This window comes from Rhipicephalus sanguineus, chromosome 1 (assembly GCF_013339695.2).
Source record: "Rhipicephalus sanguineus isolate Rsan-2018 chromosome 1, BIME_Rsan_1.4, whole genome shotgun sequence".
Lineage (NCBI taxonomy): Eukaryota > Metazoa > Arthropoda > Arachnida > Ixodida > Ixodidae > Rhipicephalus > Rhipicephalus sanguineus.
Genome location: NC_051176.1, coordinates 66049021 through 66073613, shown reverse-complemented (window position 1 = coordinate 66073613; position 24593 = coordinate 66049021). Strand labels below are relative to the sequence as shown.

At 46.5% G+C, this 24593-nt stretch overlaps 1 protein-coding gene across 1 annotated transcript in view; it reads right to left on the bottom strand.

The window, feature by feature from the left end:
* LOC119392453 (organic cation transporter protein) overlaps window positions 1-24593 on the bottom strand; it is a 96821-nt gene that overhangs the window by 25757 nt on the left and 46471 nt on the right. Inside the window, exons 3-6 of the mRNA XM_037659689.2 lie at window positions 6507-6782; window positions 5755-5858; window positions 4892-5046; window positions 734-902 (exon numbers count right to left, since the gene is read on the bottom strand). Of these exons, the coding sequence (XP_037515617.1) occupies window positions 734-902; window positions 4892-5046; window positions 5755-5858; window positions 6507-6782 (704 nt within the window). The remainder of the gene's footprint in view (window positions 1-733; window positions 903-4891; window positions 5047-5754; window positions 5859-6506; window positions 6783-24593) is intronic.

The window sequence follows — 24593 nt, the reverse complement described above, 5'->3', positions numbered from 1 at the left end:
TCCTTCACCCTTTTCGTATATATTGCTAAAACAAACAACCACTTACTACTGCTCTATTCTCTCGTCCCGACAAGCGCGCTGGAAGCTACACAAGGAGGGATGGTACGGGGGAAAGAAGTTACGTCTGCCCGCGTCGTGACCTTAAGCCCTCGTGATGAAACACGATCTCTCTCTTCCGATGTGTTTGCTGTGCGCGCTAATGTGGTTACTGTGTAATGTTTCAGACTATGGAGCACGGCGATGGCACGTTGCGGCACAACGTGGCAAAAAGCGCATCTGTTCCAAACACCACTCCTGGTTAATGCAAGCTATTTGGGAATAGCGTACTATCAGTTGTTTAACGCCAAACAGCAGGCTTCGGCAGCTCCGAAGAGAGTACTCACAGGCCTGTGTATGAAAAGACCGTGCCCGAGAAAATGGCGACTTCGCGTCCCGCTTCTAAAGTCTCCTTGCCACGCACGACTGCACTATTTGGCCGAGCTGTTTATAACGGTGTGTGCTTTCCGCAGGATGTGTTTTTTCACCGAGCCCGAGGGGTACTCCATGGCGCCTTTAAGTTGCATGCGCTTTGACGCTCTTGTGAAATAATGTGCGTCTGCTATAGTTAACGAGACGATGATCACTCACGACAAAAGTCAATTACAGCAGCTATCGCTTGTCAGGCAAGTTCTCGCCAGAATCAACAACGTACTTATTGCGCGAGAAAAATGTCTACTCGAAAGGCTGCACTTACAAGGCTGTGATGAGCATGACGACGAGTGGAACGCTTATGAGTAGCTGTATGTGGACCCAGTTGGTGACCAAGTAGGCGATGCCCGGTAACAGCATGAGGCCAAACACCCAGCCAGTCTCCTGGACCATGGACACCATTGCACGCTTGCCCGGTGCCACACATTCGATAGCTGCGGAAGAGGCACATGTTGTTGTTGTTGTTGTTGTTGTTCCTCAGACACTTGGCGCAACCCACTGTCACGAGATATGCCGGAATTCACACACGTTTTTTTTTTCTCTAGGAAAATTTCATACCATTACAAATTTGAATGGTAAGACCAAGACAACCAATGCCAAATATAAGGTTATTTTATGAGAACAGGAAAGGATGTTCCTCAGATGTGACCATCAGGCTGGAATACTCGAACCCGCGTATTTTGAGAGGCAAGGGGCATTTTACCTCTGCGCCATTCTGGTGGAGCCGCGCGCGGCTCCTAAATGACAACATATTGCAGGCTACCCATCGCAGCGCCACAAGTGACTTCATTCTGTTTTGGCTTCACTTTTCGAAGCTCGTTTCGATCACTACCCCTAGTTCTAGTACACTCCAGTTGCGGGTTCGAATCCACTTAGAAGACACTTACGTAGTCTTCTATTTACAGTCCACATTACACCCATACAAGTACAGTCTCCTCTCACTCTATTGTGTGCGTATTGTGATTCCTCGTGTTTTCTTTCATACGTGTTAGGTCCCAGTATACTGAGTGCGAGCGTATGCGTGCTATAAAGTATGACACCTAAATATGCACCGTTATCGTGCCACATTTGCCAGCCGCTGTTCAAGTGCCCACGCACTTGGATTCAAGTGCGTATTCTACCATACTGTTGGGAAAGAGGTGCATACTGGGTCACAAGTCGGCTTGGTATTACACTACGGGAGGCTCGCTTACCTATGCAGCGATTGGACCTTGTTAGCACCATCTCGGGTTCAGTCACATTTTACGTTGATGGTTAACGGCACAAAAAATTCTGACATACCACTGACAGCATCCCCGTGAAATTAACATGAAGAAATCTACAGGGTGTTTTCTTTTTTAGACAAGAGAGGTCGTTTATAAAAATAATATGGAAGTCACGCTCCAGTCGTTTTCGCACATATGCTGTATATCGAGGAGGAACTACCTTGGTGCAACTAAAACGACATTGACAAGAATAATTAACAAAAGCTCGTTAATTAACTTTTAAAGTTTTTACTTGAGGGCAGTTGTTTATATTAGACAGCAGTAGTGCGTGGCACTTTATTGAGAACTCATTTTCTAGACATTCAAATTTCGTCACTTCCTTGTCACGGGTAGTTCCGGTCTGACGTAACCGAGCGGCCGCGTTTACTACGCGCCGGGCGCGATCAGTTTTGATTCCGCCCTTAAAAATCGGTTATGAATATCTCGAATTACTTGCAACTTTCGTGATTACAAAAAAACGGGTATGCCATAAAATGACACGCACTACAACTTTCTGATATAAACAACTGCCTTCAAGTGAATAATTAAAAAAGTTAATTAACGAATGTTTGTTAATTAGTCTCGTCAATATCATTTAAGTTACGGCGATCTCCACATCGACATAGAGTACGTGTGCGAAAATGACTGGAGCGTAACTGTCACATAATTCTTATAAAAAAATCTGCATTGTCTAAAAAAGAAAACACCCCATATACTATGATGTTCAAAAGACTGTGCGAGGAAAATTATATTGGCTGTCAGTACCTTGTATCATACACACACGTTTATATACGGGGGACCCGTAAGAAAGCCTGAAAAATATGCCATGTTCAAAAGTGTCGCTCCCCATTCTCTCACTTGGTTTCCCCACTCATCTGGGGTCGATTGAGGGCTCTCTCTCGAACCCTAACGAGGGCGCGCACGAGGCCGCGCGAGGACTCGCTGAACGCGCCGCCTCCGCAGTCCCCCTGCCCCGCGGGGAACCCTTGCTCACGTTCAACGAAATAACGAAACACTTCTATCTGTCAAGACGGGTGTTCCACCTCCCGCACCCTGCCTTGAGTTGGGCGCGGGCAGTTACCCTTAGGCTTTTACGAGCCCGCGTCCTAACCTTGCGGTTCTTCATGCTGTATACCATGAAAGGTATCCCAGTGCGGACTGCCCTGCCTGTGGACCAACGGCAACATTGGACCATGCGTTATGGGAGTGTGAAGCCATCGAGGAGAGGTGGGCGACGCTCTTGCAACGCCCCGAACTCAACGACCATACCCTAACCGTCGAGAGTGCCCGCGATCGGGCCGTCAAGCTTGGCTTGGCGGTCCCTACGTGGGACTAGCCGGGTGGCGCGGGGTCTCCCCGGCGTCTTCTCTGGACCAAAATGAAGTTTACTCGTCATCATCATCATCACCAAGGAACAAAAATGAAATTGAAGGCATCTGATAGCCCAATCCTCCTTCGATAAACGTGATAACTAGCCGATGTAATTGGAAATATAATTAAGCATATCATTCACTGCGTATGGGTGGATCCTGCGTCGAAAAAAAAAGATGAAGCAGAAATTTCTTAATAGGTAGTTATCAAGTCATACGCAAGCACTATTTTATTATTGTATCACTTAACTGACGTACGGCTACACCAGTGCGACAACAGCCGTCAATTATCCAGCTCTGGATTCCATCAGCCAACGCTATCTGACATTAACCAGGGCTAACCACTGCGGCTAATGTGTCAGTAAATACGGTGGGACAGGACACCACGCACACCGCTCTTTTAGAAACCTAGTGCGAGGGTATACGCAAAGATTTCCGCTGTCACATGGTACAGTTATTGTTGTGGCGACTGTGCTATCCTGGTTTCTTTTTGCGCCAACTGTATAAAACATTTGCTAGTTTCGTTATCTGTACTGTCCATAAAGGAAATAATTTGTGGGATCTGTTGGCATTTCTGAGGAAATTTGCCCAAGAATGCTTACGCCTTAAAATGTTTCCTCATCCGCTAGCATTTTTTCACTGACCCAACGTGGCAGCAATTGCATTCATAACGAGACCACGGGCTTGGTCAACTGCACGTGGCACTTACGTAAGAAAAGCTTTTTTTTTTAAATAGTAGCCGTGAAAACCGGCAGCACGCATTGTGCGGTTGCCCTGGCTGCTGTCGAAAGCGGTAGGTTAACACGCGCTGGCACAGAACCAGTGTCCAAAGGTACTATTTCGGGACCTCGGCTGCGACCGCACAGCTGCAAGAATGCGCTTGAACCCAGAGCGAGTCGTTTTTTATTATTTTTTTTTTGAGCTGGTGTAGGAATACGCTCGCAGCGCTGGATGTGAAGTGCACGCACTTCTGTGCGCACAAACGCGCTATTCTTGTCTTTATCGTTGCTTGCTCTACATTTCCTTCCTTTGCGGACAGTAGCTCGTAAGAGAACGTTGTATTATTTTGTTTATTTATTTATTTTATTTAATAAATACTGCGGACACGTGGATGAGTAACTAAAGGTACATGTAATAAATTAAGCTTGGAAAAAACTATTCAGAAAAACAATTTACAAGATTGGGATATCGGGTGAATTATACAATTCCATTTGGCTATGTTATGAGAAAGCAAATAAATACTTATATGCGTTTGTTCTTGCAAAGTAAGCTGTTGATGTAATGTATACGGTGGTGAGCAGTTTTGGCTACTAACAGCGATAAATATAGAGGTATAGAGGTTGGTCTAGGGACCAGTTGTTAGTTTAAAGTTGTTTAAGGAATTAAAGTCTGTATTATTTTTTTTCTAAGCTCGGAGCCAGACTTTTCACAATTACAGTCAGTTTTCTCAATTGCTTTTTAATTCAATCTTCGTTTTCTTTCTCTCATATTTCTGTTAATTGTGCTGTTACATTCAGTTTATTCGGTTGATAGCATGACGAAGTTGCCTCCCCGCTTCTCTTTAGACACATCTGTCTGTACAATTCATCTTACAGACGTTTACTGACCCCGCACCAGAGCAAAATTAACCCGTGGGCTGAAGCTCACGGAATATATGCGCCGTGTCCTACATAAAGTTAGCCGCTGTCAGAAAAAATTCCGGATGTGATCTATGTCACGAATGTCACTACTAGATTACGCACTATTTACCTCGATTCGACCAAAGTAAAAGAAACAGCGGCAGGTATTCTCGCTTATGTGCCCACATACCTATCGCGTAGGCTATGTTTGTGAGCCCCCCGTGTCCTATCGAGGCCAGGAAACGAAACCCGTTGAAGAAGGCGAATGAGCTAGAGAAAGCCGTGGCCACTCCTGACGCCAGCGAGAGAAGTGTCGTGGTGAAGATGGCTGGCCGCCGACCACACCTGCATCCACGTAGGGTGGAGACAATGATCAGTTACCGGGTAGTAGAGTTGAACAGTAGAGTTGCCATAAAAGGTAGGCATATCGCACAGGTGGTGCAAAACGAACGCAAGCAGTATGCACACAGATGCTACAGCAAGCAACTATACCATGTGCGGGAGCAAATTTTAGTGTACCCCCGCGATTTCTGAAAACCGCTGAACAGTGAGCGGTGGCTGGCCTACCGTTTTTAATCCCATACTACCAGCACCTGACGTTCCGCATTTACTTGTATGCAATGAGCAATGGTTAGCCTAGTGTTGGCGACGTCATGGCTAATATCGGCCCGCGTTGGCATGTGACGAATAAATGAGAGGCAGCTAATGTTGTCATTCCTTGGTTAAAACAGTAAGACTGAAAATGGTGGGTGCGCACTTTCTGACATTTGCCTAGTAGGGTGTTGCGGCTTCAATTTGCCTCGTGCGCTGTGACGCGAGGTGGTGTTACAAAATACCAATGCATAAGTTAATTACTCAAAGAATAAAGAACTAAGTTGATTATTTAATGAATTACATGCCGGTATTTTGCGATATGAGCTGTTGCTTAGGTCTTGCTCAGGAAAGCGTAGTAGTCTTCAGTATTCGGAGTTTATTAGTGCCCAGACTGCGGACATTGCAAAAGAAGACTTCATATTTTCCTTCGCAGAACACTCAAAGGCAAACAAGCCTTACCAGTCAGACATATGAGAGAAGACGAAGTTGCCGACCATGAAACCGAACATGAGTATCGACTGCGACATGTCCAGCATCCACAGGTCTTCGCACACGACATTCCACTGCACGAGGGAAGTAAAATCATAGCGGACAATACATTTGTGAAATAGGTTAGACAGAAATGTGTCGAAAAAGCATTGCAACTGTTATTGTCCTTCCCATGTCGTAGTTCTTAAATGTACATAGGCCAAGCAGCCAAGGTAGTTCATAAGAATAATGTTTTATTGTAGTCACGCACGCGTAAGCAGATTTGCCTCTCTAATTACTTCTCATCTCGTTTCATTGTGTGCAACACCAGGCCAAAATGTACTTCATTTGAAGACCAAGCCCTAAGTTCCGTATTATTCATCAGTATTTATTGAGTGATTTATTATATTTATTTAATCATACTGCCAATCCCAAGAGGGATTATTGCAGGGAGGGCAAGAATATACAATACATAAATACAGTCAAAAAGCGAAATTATACAGGCACACAAATTTTTGAAATTCTGGGAATGTAACACAATGCTATATAAAAAAAGCATTGAACATGTTCACAAGCACACTATGTCACTGGCTTCACCAAGGTTAAATTTCTAAACAAAATAAGGAAGATGATACGTAAAGCGAACCCTTTCAGTTGTACAGCACGCGCTTGGAATATTTCAGTCGAATAACTTAATTGCACGAATCGTAACGCGCATAAACTGAGACGCAGTGTATGCGAACCTCGCTAGACACGGTCCTCTCGTGAAAGCTGTCGTCGAAGTCCCAGCTGGAGCATGGAACGGACGCTACGTGCGGCGTGGTCTGATTGAACGTCTGGGCATCGTCGCTGGTGAGAAAGGGCAGTGAGACGAGCCGCGACAGTTCGTCCCATCCGTGCATGTAGCATCTGCTCGGTGCCGTGATGCCAGCCTCGCTGGTCTCCAGCGGCAACGCCAAGTTCCTCCACTGCTGCGTGGTCCAGTTCCTCAGGTGCGCCGGCTTTTCACACCAGTGGTCCTGCGAATCAAACAAGCGGGATGAACGGAATCGACGAAGTAGACGTTTGTCGTGACTAAGGTGTAGAAGTGTTGCGAAGGAGAGGCAAACAACGGTATGAGCCATATGTACTTCAAGGAAACGTTTCTCGTCGGCGAAAAGTTCAAAAAATCAAGTTTCTTGATTTAGCTCAGGAAACCCGCTTTCAATCCTGGCGATTACATTTCATTCAAGGTATCAAAAAAAAAAAAAACCAAGGCATTGTCATGTTGGCTTAATTACTCCTTTCAATCTGGCTTTTCTTTTTTTTTCACTTTCACAGTAACTAAGTGGAAACTCCTCCCGTTGCGTCGTTGCTGGGCACTGAGACGATGCAACAAATGGTCGTTTAACGTGCTGTGGTGTTTTATTTCTACATTGTAAATATTTTATGTAGGATTCGTATGATGTGGATATTTACACACCCCATTTTTTTTTTACAATTGCAGTTTTGAAATCTCCCTTTTGTAGTTCTAGAAAGCGTACTTTATGTTTTGAGTTATCTGTATTGCATATTTCCGCACACTTGTTGGATGTAACTACACCCACTCTTGTTAGGGCCTGCAGTATTTTGTAAATAAATAAATAAATAAATAAATAAATAAATAAATAAATAAATAAACAGGCCTCAGGTAAGTTTGTGAGTATTGGGCGCCTAAATAGCGCAGCAGATAGTGTGCGGCTTGGGAGAAACATTAAAATAAATCTTCAATTTGAAGGTAAACATATTCGCCAGAATTTTGTCGGGCTGGTTAACAAAATTCTAGTACATGACGACATTCAGGCGAAGATTTGACTAAAACATAACGTTTCAAAGCCAATTCGGCCTCTTCTTTATACGTGACTGTTCCCAAAGACACCAGAGGTAGCTTTCCTAAGTGGTCGTGGGTCGTCCTTGCAACTGTCGCTATTGCCAACCTCGCGCTCTAAGCCTTCATTAAAATTAAAACAAGGTCGACTGCGCAAAAGGGACACGGACACGAAGAGAACGAGGACGGGCGCAGACTGAGGACTGGTTATATATTCTGAATAAAAACTAGTCCCTAGTCTGCGCCCGTCCTCGTTGTCCATGTCTCTTTCGCGCTCCACCTTGTTTTAATTATGTACGACCGACTCGACCAGCAACACGCATTATGTAGGCCTTTATGTTGCCTTTTTCGGCGGTGCGCTTGTAGGCCGCCAAACAACACTTAGCCAATGCTTCAAAACTTAAAAGTTCTTAATGTTAAAGAAACTGCCGGGGCAGAAATAAGAGGTGAATGCTATTCCTCTGGGAACGCGAAGCATTGACACGATAGCTGGCGCAATAAACGCAGTAAGTCCTCGAATTGTATATTCTGCTATCTGCTGGTGTAAACGTTCGCAAGCGGGCATGGACAATCTACTTTCGGGAAGAAGGAATAAAACTTCCTTACATTAATAAGTGTCTTCTTTGGTTGTCGATGTTGCGTTCCCTGATTGCGGAGAACTCGAGATTTTTCCAAATGAGCCGCTTCAATTTTACTCCAGCTTTCGTTTATTTGATCGCTGTAAACGTGTTGCGGATGAAGCACAAGACTGTGTGCGACACACACACGCCCCCCCCCCCCCCCCCACACACACACACGCATCGCGAAATAGGTTTCTTGAGTGAGTCTGAGAGAGTTCACTTTTTTTGTTGGCCTCTGGTCCTATATATCTACTCATCTTCAACATTACAATCAGCCGTACTTCGGCTCACGTTCTACTCACGCCTGCTCACATGTACTTTTTTTTTTGTTGAATTTCAACGTACTAGTGTTCATACGCCAACTCAATATCAAAGGCGTGAGTTACGGAGGGTGGATGCCGTGACATCACCCCCCCCCCCTCGCAAACTCTTTACCGGGAACTTCTCAAATAAAATTCCTCGTGTGAGTCGTGTCTTTCAATAAAAATATTGTTATTTGATTGCAACCGCGGATAACTTGTTCTTGAAGGTACGACGTCAAAAGGCGCCACGCAGAGCGCCGATTATGTGAGATATTGTCCTTAACGAGTCGTGATACCACAATCAAAAAGGTAATTACATGCTAACGCACTCATAAGTCGACTCACTCAGACTCAAATTGAGCCGTGAGTCTGAGTCGGGAAAAGGCACGTTGGGGAAGGCAGGTTGTAAATTATTCCTAAGTTCGTTGAATGTGCGCAAGGAATCATTTACAACCTGCCTTTGACTTGTGGGACCAACTGTGTCGGTCAGAATGTACGTTGTCTGAATGACAGGCTTCGGGAGCATCGCAACAATATGTCTGAAATGAGAGGGGGGTGGGGTGTACGCGCACTGCAGAAATTGCATACATAATCAGACAATGACCAGAAAAATTCCCACGTGTAGTCCGCTACATTATGCCTGCTCAATTGTTAGCAAAAGTAGTGATCAGTTAATCCGTGAAATCATTGAAGCGGAACTGATTGGGAGACTGGGTGACAACTGTGTGTCAAACCGTCGATCACGCTTTCTAGGAAGGTGCTCTCTTTCTTGCGTAAAGAAAAGAATTACCCGTGGTGATGCAGACGTGATGTCACGGATTTTTTTGCCATATAAGGGGTTGCCTGTTTCGAAATAAAACATTCTTGTAAGGCAGCGCTCTTGTAAATCAAGCCTCTTCTCTGCCCTCATCTTGTGCGCTTTCAGTTTCTCATAGTTATGCCCCTTGCTTTATAGTTGCTGGCGTTTCTATTTATAATATTTCTATGGTAGAATCTGTTTATGGATAGAGAGTGCTCCTGATTGCAGTACGCAAGTGTTATTCAATCATGCAAAAACCCAATACTTTGCTTACCTGCAGGGACACTGCTAAAGAGCTTACGCGTGCATGCGTAATCTAACATTCTTTAGTTCCTGAATAAAAAAGTGCGCGAAAAATAATGATGAAAAGCTGCGTGTTTTCCACGCCAATACCAAGTGGGAAAATGTCATTTTTATGAGCCAGCCACTTTGGTTGTTTCCGTCTGCCGATAATCCGGCCGTGCAAATGAGGGTCGTAGATCACATTGGGGTAGCTTAGAACGTTACTGCTACAGAAACGGGTCATGTGGTAGAACTTGCTCTTCACTTTGATACAAGTATTCAAGTTGTCGGACGGTACTCAAGCACGACGTAGCTGATATCATTCTTGGAAATTAAATTTGACGATGGTCGACGCAAGCATATAAAAAAATCTTTTCAGAATGTTTCTATCTTGATCACTGTGATGAATGGAACAAAAATGTGTCGACGACGACGAAGTTGCGGCGTCAGACGCGTGCAATTTGGAGCCAGCTCTGTGCGTGAGGCCAGCCAATCAGCTGATGACCTGTGGGGCTCCATAGAGGTGGTGTGTCACGATTGGGCCACTTGTGGAGGATACGTGGCTAAGTGCTTGGTGGCTGGGGTCAAGCCGAAGCAGCTGCAGACGCAAGACAGCGGGCCGAAGCGTCGGACGCCGGCGACCCAGGTTCCAGTCAGGGAACGCGGCCGTCAGTGCAGCGGCCGCCCGACCACCACCTGAGGCGGCGTTGCCAGCAACATCTCGGAGCGTGGCCTGGCCTGCTGTTCTGTTCCTTGCCGAGAGCATCGTGGATCTCCGCGAGGCGTCTCTATGGTCAGCTGTTCAGCCCAGCATTGAGCGTGGCCTGGCGAATGGTCACTGGCGCGCCGAGCATCGCGACTCGGGCGCAAGCTGTCCGCTGAGCAGGCTCACCATCCATGCACGGAGCATCGCGTCTCAGATGCGGGTTGACTGCTCGTAGTCGGACCCACGCCGTCAAGCGTCATCATCGCCACAGCGACGCACACCGAAACGCACCCTGCTACCCCTCAACTTTCGCCCGCCTCCTGCCCCTGCACCTCAGCGTCCGCCGTACCGAGCATCGCACCGTGAGGTCCTCGAACTGTGTTTCTTGAACTCGCGTGCATTGTTTTTCTAGTGTTGCTTATACTGTCTCTGTATTCCTCTTTTTTTCCTTAACGCGTTTTTATAGTTGTTCTTTTTGTCATAAACGTCGTGCGTGTTTTACCACGTCGTCCCCGCGTCCATTTCCTCCTCGCACGGCACGCATAACAAGCGTGATGATCGGTCCAACATACTCATTACAATCACAAAGAGGACAAATGAAGGAAGCGTATGAAAGAGATGGAAAACGGCACGCTTGTCCGCCTCTTTCTTACGTCCTTTTCCTCTGCACTGTTTCTGCTTAAGTCATGAACCAACCGGCTCAAGTATGCCCGTTTCAGTTGTTTTCCTCCCTTCAACTCTTTACATGCAATTCATAATGCCCTACAGCTGTTTCAGGCTGCTCTAGTCATCTTCGTTTCACTAATGATGCGCCACTAGAAAATTGCATCAGGTTTTTAAAATTTGTCACTAACCTTCCATCTATGTGGTGATGTTTCTCAACGTACAGTCGAAGGAAAAAAAAACGATGGTGCTCCCGTACGAAACTTGTGAAGCATCTTGTGCATTTCCGATGCGTTAGAAAAAAGTTCGTCGCATTAAATGCAAAGCAGTTTCTACCAGCAAGTTGAGGGCGTTGATGGTCGGCTACTCTCTGTCTGCTTGAACAGCTGTGATGAAATCATAGCACAAGCGAGTGAAACGATTCGCAGACACCATAGTGACTGCGCAGATAGTGAACAAGCGAGGAAAAACGTGTTTATAATGCCGTACGTCCAAGGCATTTTACACAGTCTTAAAGAGGCTGTTGCTTGTATCTGTATGGGCATCGAGTAGCACGGTACGAAAAGGCCTGAGTGCAATACCGCGCACGTTCACAGGCTTAGGAGTAGTGAGACATGTGCGCAGGGGCGTAGCCACGTTAGGGCACACCGGGCCCGTGCCCCCCCCCCCCCCCCCGAAATTTTTTTTTGCCATAGAATACAGAGCAGAATATGACACTCGACCACATCTGCCTGCTCGTCCCCACTACAGATCAAGGAGGTGCCCCCCCCCCGAAAAAAATTTCTGCCTACGCCCCTGCATGTGCGGTTTATGTTATTCCCATTACCTGTGGCGAAAAGTACACCAGACATTCAAGCAGAAGTATCAATGATACGACGTGTGAGCATATCAATTTGCTTCCCACAGGCACGGGGTTGCAATCTTCCTATACATTGTAACCTTCGTGGTGACCCTCCCCTATTCGTCAAGGTTTCAGTAATTTGGAAAGCTAAGGCGCGAAAGCAAAGAGAGATCATAGAAGGTTTTCACATCTACAAACTTCGTCCGGACAAGTGTGTGAACGCGCCAGCTGTGTTCTCGGGAAGCGCTGGTGTCTAGATAAAGATTCTCGCGCGAAATTAAATAGGTCGCCTTCAAGTGACTTGCTGTGCTGTCACGCATGATCGATTCGGTCTGTGTGGACGCGTTTTCTAAGAAATAAAGCCAGTTCTTAGTCAAGCATCCTTCCTGTTCCTTTCTTTTTGTTCCCTGCCTGAAGCTTCTCCCAGCTATTATTTTGGCTGCTGGTATACCCTTACCAAGTACTATGTGCTAACTCGCCCAACAAGCCAGCTTTTCGGACTCTTTCCAACTCTATTTTTTTTTCATCGACGCTCCGACGTAGTCCCTAGAAGCGAATGTGGCGGAAATGCGCGGATTTCATAGCGAGCTCTTTGTGTGAAAGAAATGCTTTGAAATATCTAAGTCGAAGCGACACGAATTCCGAGCAACTGAAAGGCCTTAAGGTGGGCGGAATGGCACGTAGAAAGAATAGGGGATCCGGACCACTGAGCGGGTAAAAACGCTTATACTTCGAGATACATGCTTAGCCATCTTGCAAACTCCCGCAACCACAAAGGCAACACGGCATCTTAGCTGTTATGACGAGCGGAAACACGAATGGCGAGCGCGATTGTTACGGAAGTGTGGAGCGCCCTCGTAAAGGTCATTGGCCTGCAGTTCATAAGGCGTGGAAAGGCGATGAGCACAGGGAAACTTTTCAACAACCACAGAGCGGTAAGATGGCTCCAGGATTTTGTAGCGTTAGCTACACTTGCCTAGCCGGAGCCGATTTCGCGTGGAGCGTCATGAGCCGTGCTGCGCATGCGCGAGGATCAGTGATGTCACACAGCTGGGCCACCGGAGCTGGCATCTCACGCGCTCTCCGACACCGCCGCGCGCGGCTCGCCGCTGCTGGTCTGCGCCGCATTCGAGAGGAGTGACGTCGTAGACACAGTGGCGCCAGCGCGCGCGCAGCTATTCGCCTTCGCTGTGCAGTCGCCGTCTGACACTGCGCCGGGGCCGCTTGATAGCGCCTCTGACTGGCGTTTGCAGGTGGGTAATGGCATGCTGCTCGACGACGCAGAAGAGCCGAGAAGCTTATCTCATCGGATCCCGAAGTAGTTGCCTGGCAATTAGCGGTTACTGTGTTGGGGCCATAGAGACGGCAGCGTGCTACTTCACTGACCACCGAGCCGTCTTTGTGGCAATAGAGAAGCAACCTGACGTTGAGCAAAAATAAATATGCATGTGCCACATAATACGTATACCGTGTGTGTGTCATTGGAGCAGCACTAAGCATGACAATCAAGCTAATTCTAGACAATCTGGAAAGCTCAGAATAATCAGCTGAACCATTGCTAACACTACGTATATCCTGGCATAGCCGAGCTAAGCCACTGCACTTTTTTTTCCCTTGGGGCGAAGATGCGATAAGAGATGTCCTTCAGGGTGGTAAGAGTGCCCCCGAACTTCACTATGCTGTCTACCTTTAGCTATATACAGTGTCACCTTTTTGGCGTTGCAGGAGGACAACCTCCTCCTCTCTGGCACTACCCCTGGCCCTGCCCTGTGTCAGCGATAATGTAAAGCATGTGACCTGGCTGGGAACTATTGCCTATGGTTCGGCGTAGAACACTGCGAATGAAGCAGAGATTATACATCTACCACGCGGACGCAGCCACCTAGTTTCGATGTATCATGTCGACGTTGCAGGCTTGCGGACATACACATAAAATAGACAAGAAGCCAGAACATTTATTTGACCGAGTGACATAGCAAGACAATACCGCCTTTTTCTTTGCACAGCTATCTTTTGTGCAGGGTGTTTTTTTAGACAATACATATTTTGTTCATGGAAATGTTATGACAGTCAGGCTCCTGTCGTCTCCGCAAACGAACTAGGCGGAAATACTTTTGCGACAGATAAAGTAATAAAGATAAACCTAATAACAAAAACTCGTTAATCAACTTTTTAGTAATCGACTTGACGAGAACCGGCGCATTCAGCATGGTATGGCCGATGGCAGTAATCGACTTGAGGGCAGTTGTTCATATGGGAATGTTGTGGGTTGTCATTATTTATGGCGTACCCATTTTTCGGAAACCGCAAGAATTGTACGTAATTAGAGATATTCATCATGGCGTTTTCACGACTATGTCGCAAATTACCGCGCCGATTGCGCAAGAATCGTGGTCGCCCGTGACAAGCAAGTCCCGTGACAAGGAAGTGACAAAATTTGAATCAACGCACGTCGAAGGAAAGTGTAGTGAGGAATATCGGCACGTCGTTTGAATTACACAAGTATACTGCTTATTCTTTGCGCGCGACGTGTGATATTTATCTATTTACTTCTATAACTATAAGCGGTCACAGAAACCTCTTTCCCTTGTCTGCAAGGAGTAGCGCCGCAGTGGCTGCCGCATAGTTTTTGCTGGGAAAAGACAGAAAAGTTGGACATTGTGGTTTTCTAGTGCACAGTGCGAAAGAAACAGATAAGCACCAAATATCCCACACAAATACAAAGCGATCCGCCGTTGCAATTCAGGTGATTTGCCGCTTTCCATGAAAAGATACTCGTTCATTCAAATTTCGTCACTTCCTTGTCACGTGTTGTTCCGGTCTCACGGAACAGACTGACCGGCTTTCCTGCCCGCCGGGCACGGTTAGTTTCGATAAAGCCATAAAAATTCGACGATGAAGATTTATGACGAGCATGCAACGTTCGCGGTTTCTAAAACACTGAGTAAGCTATGAATTGTGACGCCCTACAGTCTCCCCATATAAACAACTGCCGTTAAGAAAATAATTAAAATGTTATTTAACTAGATTTGGTTAGTCACTTCAGTCATTTTAGCTGCGGCAAAGTATTTCCGCCTACACGTATATACTGTTCGTGTACGACTGACTCCCATAGCTTTTTTTTTTATATTAAAAAGTCAGCATTGCCTAAAAACAAAAAGCAAGAAAACTATACTATCTGAGGTTCGTGTGGGAGGGTTCCTGGCTCGGATACCTTTAAGAAGACTGCAGAGGCAGTCATAATTCGTGCTCTTTACAGACATGTACTGTCTCATATTGCTTCACTGTTTTCGAGATTAACAGTCGCTATGCTTTTAGTGCGAATGTGACGCCGTGTATGATGCGAAAGACTGCAGGACGTACACATATCGGGAAAGCAAAAAAAAAGTCAGTTTCGCCGTAAGGGCGAAGCAATGAATGCGATAGCGAAAAATTGGAATGCCACACAAAGAACGACAGGCAGCTTGTAGCTTGTAGCGATCCGCTGAAGTACAAAGGACGCTCGAAAAGAACAAACAGGTATACACAGGGCAAGCGCGAACAATTGTCACAGTTGTTACGCCTTTGCGTTGAGCAGCGCGCTGCAAGTGTCGGCTATGCAGAACCCCAGGCTCTTAGATATTTCTTTTTCTTTTTAAACTGCGGCGCGTGGAGTGACCCCTCCCTGGCTCCAGCCGCGCGGTGGCGTCTGACGGTGTACCCGGCATTCTTTTTTTTTTCATTCCACATCACGAGTGGGTGCAGAAAGGGGCCACTTTTTCGTGCGCGCCTCAAAGACAGTTTTCAAAACGAAAGAAAATGTAGGAGCGTTGCGGGATAGAGAACACATTCAAGCTCCTCCGAGATCTGCGTACCACCAGCGGTAAATGGTGTATATAAATAGCTGGCCGATTTTATGCCGACAGATGCATGGCAAGTTGTATAGCGCGGCGCTCTGCGGAGCGAGGCGTCGCTGGTTCGAATCCCCGGGTCGGGTGCTTCGGATTTTGTTTCTTCAGATTTATTTTTCTTTATATATATATATATATATATATATATATATATATATATATATATATATATATATATATATATATATATATATGTATGCACATATACGGGATATGACGACGACTGCGACGGTAAAAATCCGCCGAGTGTCCATATAATTGCGGTCACAATAACAAGACCAATGCAAGAACAGTCAGAATAGTGAGTCCCGCTGAGCAAAGCGCCTGTTATCTATGTTACCATGCACGCGCCTCCAACAAAGGTACAACGCTATGGTCGCGTAACCACATGCCTTGATGTCAGGAAACTGGGGCGCGAAGGAATTTACATGCAATTGTCGGTCATGGTCCACGTTACAAAATTGCGGCGGGATGCAAAACAGGCAGTCGACACGTGTGGCCCCGCCGCCTCTTACAAATGACACATGCAGGTGAACCATTCTTGAAATTGCAGTCCCGAAGAAGTCAATAATTCATAAACGTCGATTATTACCCAAATAAGTCTTAAAACCAATGGCGATGAGCTTCGTGTGGTAAATGACGGTTTTCCAGATAAATTATTGAAACTTACTGACGACTAGAATAACCACTACGCAGTCTACTTTGTTGAAAGCATAGCGTCTGTTCTTGTTAGGGCCCACTACCAAATACAATGACATGCTAAAGTTTATCATATTGCAGAGTGAGTCAGCATCTACGCGTTGGAACTGGATGAGGTGCATAGCTGAAGACAATGCGAAAAATTTGTTTTAAAATAGAGTTTTCCACGAATGGAGATTCAGACTCAAGTTTCCATGAGTACCACTGCTAACTCCTAGGCAATGCCGTCGCGGATAAGCAAGTTGTGCAAAGTTCATTATACGCCACCGGAAACATGAGCAATCGCTACAAAACCTATTGGTTCTTGAAATACATCGTACGACCCTCTGATACATTAGAAAAACGTCAGCTAACGTTGTCATTCGAAAGGCGGTCTTTCCCATATTTCATATATGGGTTATTTATGAAGCGGATTTAACGTCGGGTTTCGAGAAACATATCCACACTGATATCCAGAATGACTGAAATGTGGACGCCGATTCTGGTTTTGGTTTTGTTCCACGGTTGTGTTTTAACACACGGTGACCGCATGGGGTACTTTACGAAAAAAATTCTAGAGACCAGTCACGTCTGTGTAGCCCATGATCTTACTTATTAGAAAAAAAAATATGGGACGAAGATGGTTATGAGGTCATATGCGGGCCGGGCCGCGTGTTTGAGACCCCTGACATGGACCAAGCAAGATGTTTACTGTAATCAACACTTGGGTTCTTAATGTCACTAGGTGTATTTATTTCTTGCCTTGTAGAAATATACACATTTCAGTCGATTTTTATTTTTTGCGAACTTGAGCCCTTGCATCGTTCGTTCGTTTCTTGTATAGCAAGCGATGTTGTGTTCGTACTATAAAGTGAAGAAAAAAATGCGACGCTAGGAGGCCTAGCAGTTCATTTGAGTCGATTACTGGGCTAGTGTGCGTGCGTGGAACGGGGGGGGGGGGCTCGTCTTAAAAAAAAAGATGGTTTATCCCTCCGTCAGAGGGATCGGAATAACAGGAAAGTGTGCCCTTACAGAAGTAATGTTTACTGTACATTGATATAAGAGAGTTTGCACAATGTATATTGGTGTCTGGTAGCTATTCTCCGCGAGATCGGGCTATAGGTGGCAGCACCGTCGCCGCATCTGTGTGGATAGGCGGTCGGTGGCGCGTATACAAATGTACGCAGCGACGCTTCGCCGTATGCGGTTTGAGTCGATTTTTGGCGAGTAAAGCGCGTTGGCTGCAGCCTAATGGTGATATATGTGCCCTCCATTGCCACATCAATGCACGCAACCGTCCTAACGTACCCATTAATTTTGAGAGAAGTGCAATCTGCCAATCAATGGGGTACTGGCCCTTCAGTCACATTCGTGTTTTGCCCCCTGCTCGATGTTTTTTTCTTGCTTTATTTGCATGTGTTTAAATCGTGTTTTGCCTAAACCACAATATGAACTGTGTTGCGCGACTGAGCCATTGAAGTATGCTGAACATATCGTAAGTGGCGCGAAGCTAGGAACATGAAAAAGGGCCGGAGGAAAGAGACAGAAGAGCGCCAAACTACCAACTGTTTATTGCCAGCGCAGGCTGAAAAAACAGGTAAACTTCCACACATGCGCAGTGGAGTGGGAGAGTTACCCCAAACATGACATCACGTGAGCAGTTCATTAAAGAAGGACAACTCAGACTGAAAGAGAACAATGGATGTGTCACTGACACAAGCGGACCCTTTACTTCTAATATGATACGCCTCTAGTAATTCCCTTGCTGTCTGATCTCTGCTTTTGCCGATAATCCTAGCTTGCGCAAAACGTGGCACACACGAGCATGACCTGACATGCGCGGGAAGGTGCGCACCATCACTCTTACCTATGCTGTTGGCATGCTCCCTGAGGCGGTCGTTGATACACCGACCCGTTTGACCGATGTAGGTCTTGCCACAGCTCAGGGGAATTTCATATACAACCCCTTCGGCACAACGAACAACCCCTTCGGCACAGAAATTCTGATGAAGTTGTAGAGTTCTTTCGCTGCAAAGTGAACACAGGGTATCTTTTTTCTGTCGATGTGACTGATCTTTTTTATTCAGTTCCACACCCTGAGCTCTTTGCTGCTGTTAAGCTATGTATTGAAAAAAGCGGTGAGGCTAATTTTGTTGCTTGTGCTGAAATGTCGGTAACTAATTTCATGTCTGTACTGGAAGCGTACCTCAAGAGTACTTTCGTTACTTTTGAAGCAAACATTTATTTGCAAAAGAAAGGCATTTGCATCGGGTCAAGTGTAGCACCTATTTTATGTGACATCTTTTTATCCCTTATTGACCAGGCACTACAATGTGTTTCTAATTCATCACATCCTTTTTATGTTTTTAGATATGTTGACGATTTTTTAATTGTTTTAGATAAGACGTGCCCAGTGCCCTACCATGAAATGGTGGACTTCATTTTAAATGCCTTTAACGCAAATTCCAAAGGATTAACCTTCACTCATGAGCTTCCTACCGACAATGCTTTGCAGTTTTTAGACATTAACCTGGCCGTGAAAAGCGATCATGTTTGCTGTGCTTACATGCCTCGCAGTAAAAAAGAGCTTTTGCCATTTGATTCCGCGCATTCTAAGACTGTAAAACGTAGTATTGCTCAGCATTGCCTTCAATCCGCGCTGCGCAGATCGTGTCCGCACATGATGCAGACCAGCCTGTGTAATCAGATTGGCAGACTGGAAAAGGCTGGCTTTCCTCGGACGGTCTTGTATGCCGTTGCCGAATCTCTGCTACGGAAGCTGAACTTCAGCACTCAGGAAGAGCACTCGAGAGAACAGGAGCGCGTCAAACCACAGGTGGTGCCGTACTTGCACAAGTTGAGCCACAACCTCAAGAAGGTGGCCGCCAGGTTCGCGATCCCTGTTGTGTTTTCCGCTCCGAATAAACTGGCGCACTTGTGCCGACGAATCTCTCGTGCTAAGGAGCAAGGGTGCCAAAAGAGGCACGTAAAACCATTCAGGCGTTGTGCCGAAGGGGTTGTATATGAAATTCCCCTGAGCTGTGGCAAGACCTACATCGGTCAAACGGGTCGGTGTATCAACGACCGCCTCAGGGAGCATGCCAACAGCATAGGTAAGAGTGATGGTGCGCACCTTCCCGCGCATGTCAGGTCATGCTCGTGTGTGCCACGTTTTGCGCAAGCTAGGATTATCGGCAAAAGCAGAGATCAGACAGCAAGGGAATTACTAGAGGCGTATCATATTAGAAGTAAAGGGTCCGCTTGTGTCAGTGACACATCCATTGTTCTCTTTCAGTCTGAGTTGTCCTTCTTTAATGAACTGCTCACGTGATGTCATGTTTGGGGTAACTCTCCCACTCCACTGCGCATGTGTGGAAGTTTACCTGTTTTTTCAGCCTGCGCTGGCAATAAACAGTTGGTAGTTTGGCGCTCTTCTGTCTCTTTCCTCCGGCCCTTTTTCATGTTCCTAGCTTCGCGCCACTTACGATATGTTCAGCAAACTAAGGCACCAACTCGCCCAAAAACAAGTTCTTTTAGACCATTGAAGTATTTACTTCTTGCTCTAGCGGCTACAAAGAAAGGGAACCTGTATTTCTGCGTAATTAGATAAAGTAGAACTTTGTGCACGCAGCTTTTCTGTTTGCATGAATACGCGTATTGCCGTAGAAATGCGTGGCTTCAGGTCTCTTTTACCGCTTACCATGCTTGCGGACGCTAGTTCATGCTTTGCGGTATCACAAGGATTTCCAAATCGCGAACACATCACGAGATGGTGTCACTAAAATTCTGCATTCCCACCTCGACATTTGGTACTTTTTTTTCGTTTAGGACGACGCCGAATGAACTATATGACGTGCTCGAACGAGAAAGCGGTAACCACATTGAAATGATTTGGCGAATGAACGGTACGATGGTTAGACCTAGCGCCATACCAACACGGGCGTGTACTCACTTATTAGAGTGCATACATGTCTCGTAAGGCGAAATGCCTATGTATATCGTGTAGGCATACGTGCAAGCATTTGATACTGTGCTAGCACAACGGAATAAGCTGTAATCTGAGGACACGCATAACGTACGCACACATGCGAACACGGTGTGGCTAGCAGGCGACGCAAGGAGCCATCCACACCGCGGGGTTGCATCCGCTCGCCGCTAGGTGCCGACTCTGCTCGATCTCGCCGCCAATAGCACCGTTTAACGTGGATGCACCCACTTTGATGATTGGTGGTACATCTCCATCCCAACGACTAACGTCCATGGTAAATGATTACACAACACCTTGTGGTAGCTGTAGTAGTTAACGGTGAAAGCGTAATCAGAGAACGAGGTGTGATAGCCAGAAGAGCGTCACATATTGGACGCAGAACTTGGTCGCCATCCCGCGGCACGTTAAAATGTGATTGAACACCACGGCCGGAATACAGGGAAACGCAAAGCGCGTCGTGCCGCCCCCCGGACGCGAATTTTCTCAGGGCGAGCGCGTAAGCGGGGAACGCGGTGTAACAGCCAGGTGAGGCAGGCACACGTCGCAGAGCTATTTTTGGTTTGGATTAGCGCGATGCTATGAGCGAGGCCGACGCTCTAACGACGCTTACGACACTTGGGCTAAGATCGCCACCTCGCGGTGTGTTAAGGCATTGACAAAATTGAACTTCTATTGAAAACGCGCCGAATGGGACAGACGTGTAACGCGTTGCAGGTGTTAATCGCGGAGGCCACAGTAATGACGAATTACTTTACTTTACCGCTCCCAGAGGGCAACACCACCACGCCGACCGGGAGAGTGGTAGATATAAAAGACGCGTTTGTAAAGGCTGTGCAGTCTGTGACCGTGGCGCAGTGGATAGCGTGCCCGGCATTGTTGTTGCGGACCGAGCGGTCGTGGGTTCGATGCCCGTTGACGGAACTTTTTTCTTTGCCATCAGATCATGTAAATTTCTTCGACGTCATTTCCGTGACGGAAATACGTCACTGAAGTCTTGGTGGACCCCGGCATAAAACACTTTCGTGTTAAAAAACATCGTTGATCCCTCCTTCATAGGAATCGGTGTGACAGGAAGGTGAACAGTGTCCTCACTGAAGTATAATTGATTGTTTATTATACATTGGATGTGGTATGAAAGCTTGCACAATGTCTATTTGTGTTTGGCAGCTATAGCTCCGTTTGACGTGGATGCACCCACGTGGTGCATCTCCACTCCGATGACTAAGGCCAAAGGTCATGATTTAACAGTTGTGGTAGCGGAAGTTGTTACCATACACCTGGACAAAGCATAAGCTGAATCTCGCGCAAAGATGACATCAACAAGCACATAACAGTGGTACTGGATATGTAGTCATTCAAAGTGTCCTTATTTTAAAAAAGAAACGCCAAGGTCTGCGCTCTCCAGTCATAGGGTAACCTACGCCTGTGCTCATGCATATACCACACAGCGCTTCAAGAACGCGAGAGGCAGAGTCCGCAGCTTGAGCCGCGAACGCGGGAAGGCGTTCCGCTTTCCCGAGTTCGGTAGTTTCAACGAAAGTTGAAACTACCGAAGCGCTGACTGTTGGCGCTCGTTACTGCCATGATGCGTTACTTCCCTTCAGCGATCCCAGATTGGGGCTTTGTATGGTATAGCTCTCATTGTGGACGAGCCAAACATTTTCATTACGCCTTAAGCGGGCAGCAAGATACGGGCTAACGTTGCAGCATTCTGTCGTTTTAGCTATAATACTCGTCTTCCAGAGCAATCTAGTCGATAACCATCTTCGCAGGTGCATGGGAGAGGGAACGCCACTAGTGATCAACGTTACTTGTACCAATTCAGTTTTGAAGCTCCCTATAGACGCTTGCTCTCCGAAGTGGACGAGATCGCCATAGCTAGTGGCGCTGCAGTGCAATTTTTTTCACGCCTCCCACGTCGTCGGCTGCAGCACCGATAAGCGCTACAGTCGTCACAGCTTTCGCCGGCCGTAACAGCCAATATTCGCAATTCAAACGGCTATAGTTACCTGAACTGCTACAAAAAGCATTATTTTCACAAGCCTTGGTCCATAAACACCAAAATATAATCGAAGTTCACCTGGTGCCAACTTCACAAGTCTTGCTGTCCGCTCGAATGAATATTCAGATGCCGCCAACCTGTGTGTTTAGCCGCCGTGGTGCACGGTACGGTGGTTACGGTGCTCGGCTGCTGACGCGAAGGTCATGGATTCGATGCCGGCCGCGGCGGTCGCATTTTCCACGGAGGCGAAAATGCTAGAGGCCCGTGTATTTAGATTTAGGTGGACGCTAAAGAACCCTAGGTGGTCAAAATTTCCTGAGCCCTCTACTACGGTGTGATTCATAGTCATGTCGGGGTACGTTGAACCGCTGCAGTTCTTAAGCTACGTGCAGGCTTGTTGCAATACTAAGCTGTCGTTACACGAACGTTATTCCGTAACTTAGCTGTATTCATGGAAATCCTGAATAACTTATCTGCACTCCAAGAAATCTGCACTCTAAAAAAAATGCATGTAGGGTCCTTCTCACACACAACAATGATAGTCGCCTATTTCGCGTGATTTCCTTGGGTTTTCGCCGCGTTCCCGGTAGATCCCGGTCGTCAATGACCTCCAGCCGTCACAGAGACATAGCATATTCTTTATAAGAAAGTGGCGATAGGCTAGTTGTTTTTAAATAGGAAACCCAGCAAAGCCAGATGACGAATATTGTTCTGTGGCAGGATTGATCGCCAGATATTCAAGTTTTTCACATGGTATGGGAAAGCAACAAAAATGATAACGGGATATAGTATGGCGTGCACAACCTAACAGGCGTTCTTAATTGCGCATTGCCCGGTGGTGCGAGAAACGCTAATGGCTCGCAGCAGTCTTGCCTTCTTTCTCGCTGACTGCACTTGTTCAGAAATCAGCATTTCACTGTTCTTCTGTCTTGAACAGAAATGCACCCTCACGATAATATAAAAATCGATTACCTTAGCTGTGGTCTTTTGAAGATGAGCCGCACAGCCGACAACAGGCAAAGAAGCTTTCTCTAGTTGCTTCAATATCACCCAAAACAAGTAGCAAATCACAGGGCCGCTGTCAAGTGTCTGGCCGAATTATGGTTTCCACTTTCTTGACGATGGTGTACAAACCGAACAATGGCTGGTGAACGTAGCCTGACTTGAATTCCATAAGCTCGGTTAGGTGACTTTGAGTGAAGTTGGTTCCCATCTTCTCGAGTGTTTCGGGCTCGACGTTCAGAATGTTTTGAAGAAGCGATGACCGGCGTCCTATCTGCTAAGCGCGTGCAAAACAAGGTGGCATTTTTCAGCAGTTTCTCCTTTTACACACGCAAAATTGAGAGGACTCCTTCCCAAGCGATGACTATTTGCGAACAGTCACGCAAGGACGCAAGCGAACACGGAGAAACGCGACACGGGTCGCGAACGGCTGCTACTAGCGTCTCAGCTCGCGGCCACAGGTACGTGGCCTCCGCGATTGCAACTGCTCGTTGCACCAACTAATTACACAGCAAACATGTACGGAAGCAATGGGTGAAGCTGTGATGGGAATCGGGAAATAGCTTCAGCTTTGCAGCTTTGCGCCAACATCCAACGAAGCGAGGGCGGTTCTCGGTTGCACACACACACACACACAAAAACAACAACATTAGGAAGTACAATAGGCTAGGAATGCATACGTAATAGAATATAAAGCCAAACCACAACCTGCATTTTCTTGCTTTCGACATTAAACGGCTGAAGTATAGGTCGCCTCCAGCGGCAATTTCAAGCAATGATGCTTTCACGTAATACTGAACTACAGTGTGAAATGGACAGTGAACTAGTGAAATAATCGGCTTCACAATGCCGACTGTAAATGCACAATACACTGCTGTGAGACGGCAGGCTCTGATAAGAAAATAAAGTGAAAGGGTCTGTTTCCGAGTGTTAGAGGCAGATGGGTGAGGGAGAACTTGCTACTCTAGGCTAATATTCCCGAGCCCCCCCTCCCCCCCCCCCAAAAAAAAAAGAAAAAAAAAATCAGTCTGCTGTTAACAGTGCAAAAACGGGACTCAGATTAGCGGACACATGACACAGGTGCTGTGTAGTACGTCCACTGTGTTGTGTGTCCCTTAATCTGTGTCCCATTTTTGCACTGTTTATAAGTAGAACGTGTTCGTGCTAACAAACCCGGTTAACAACCATTTTGACGTCCAAAAGAAAGCGTT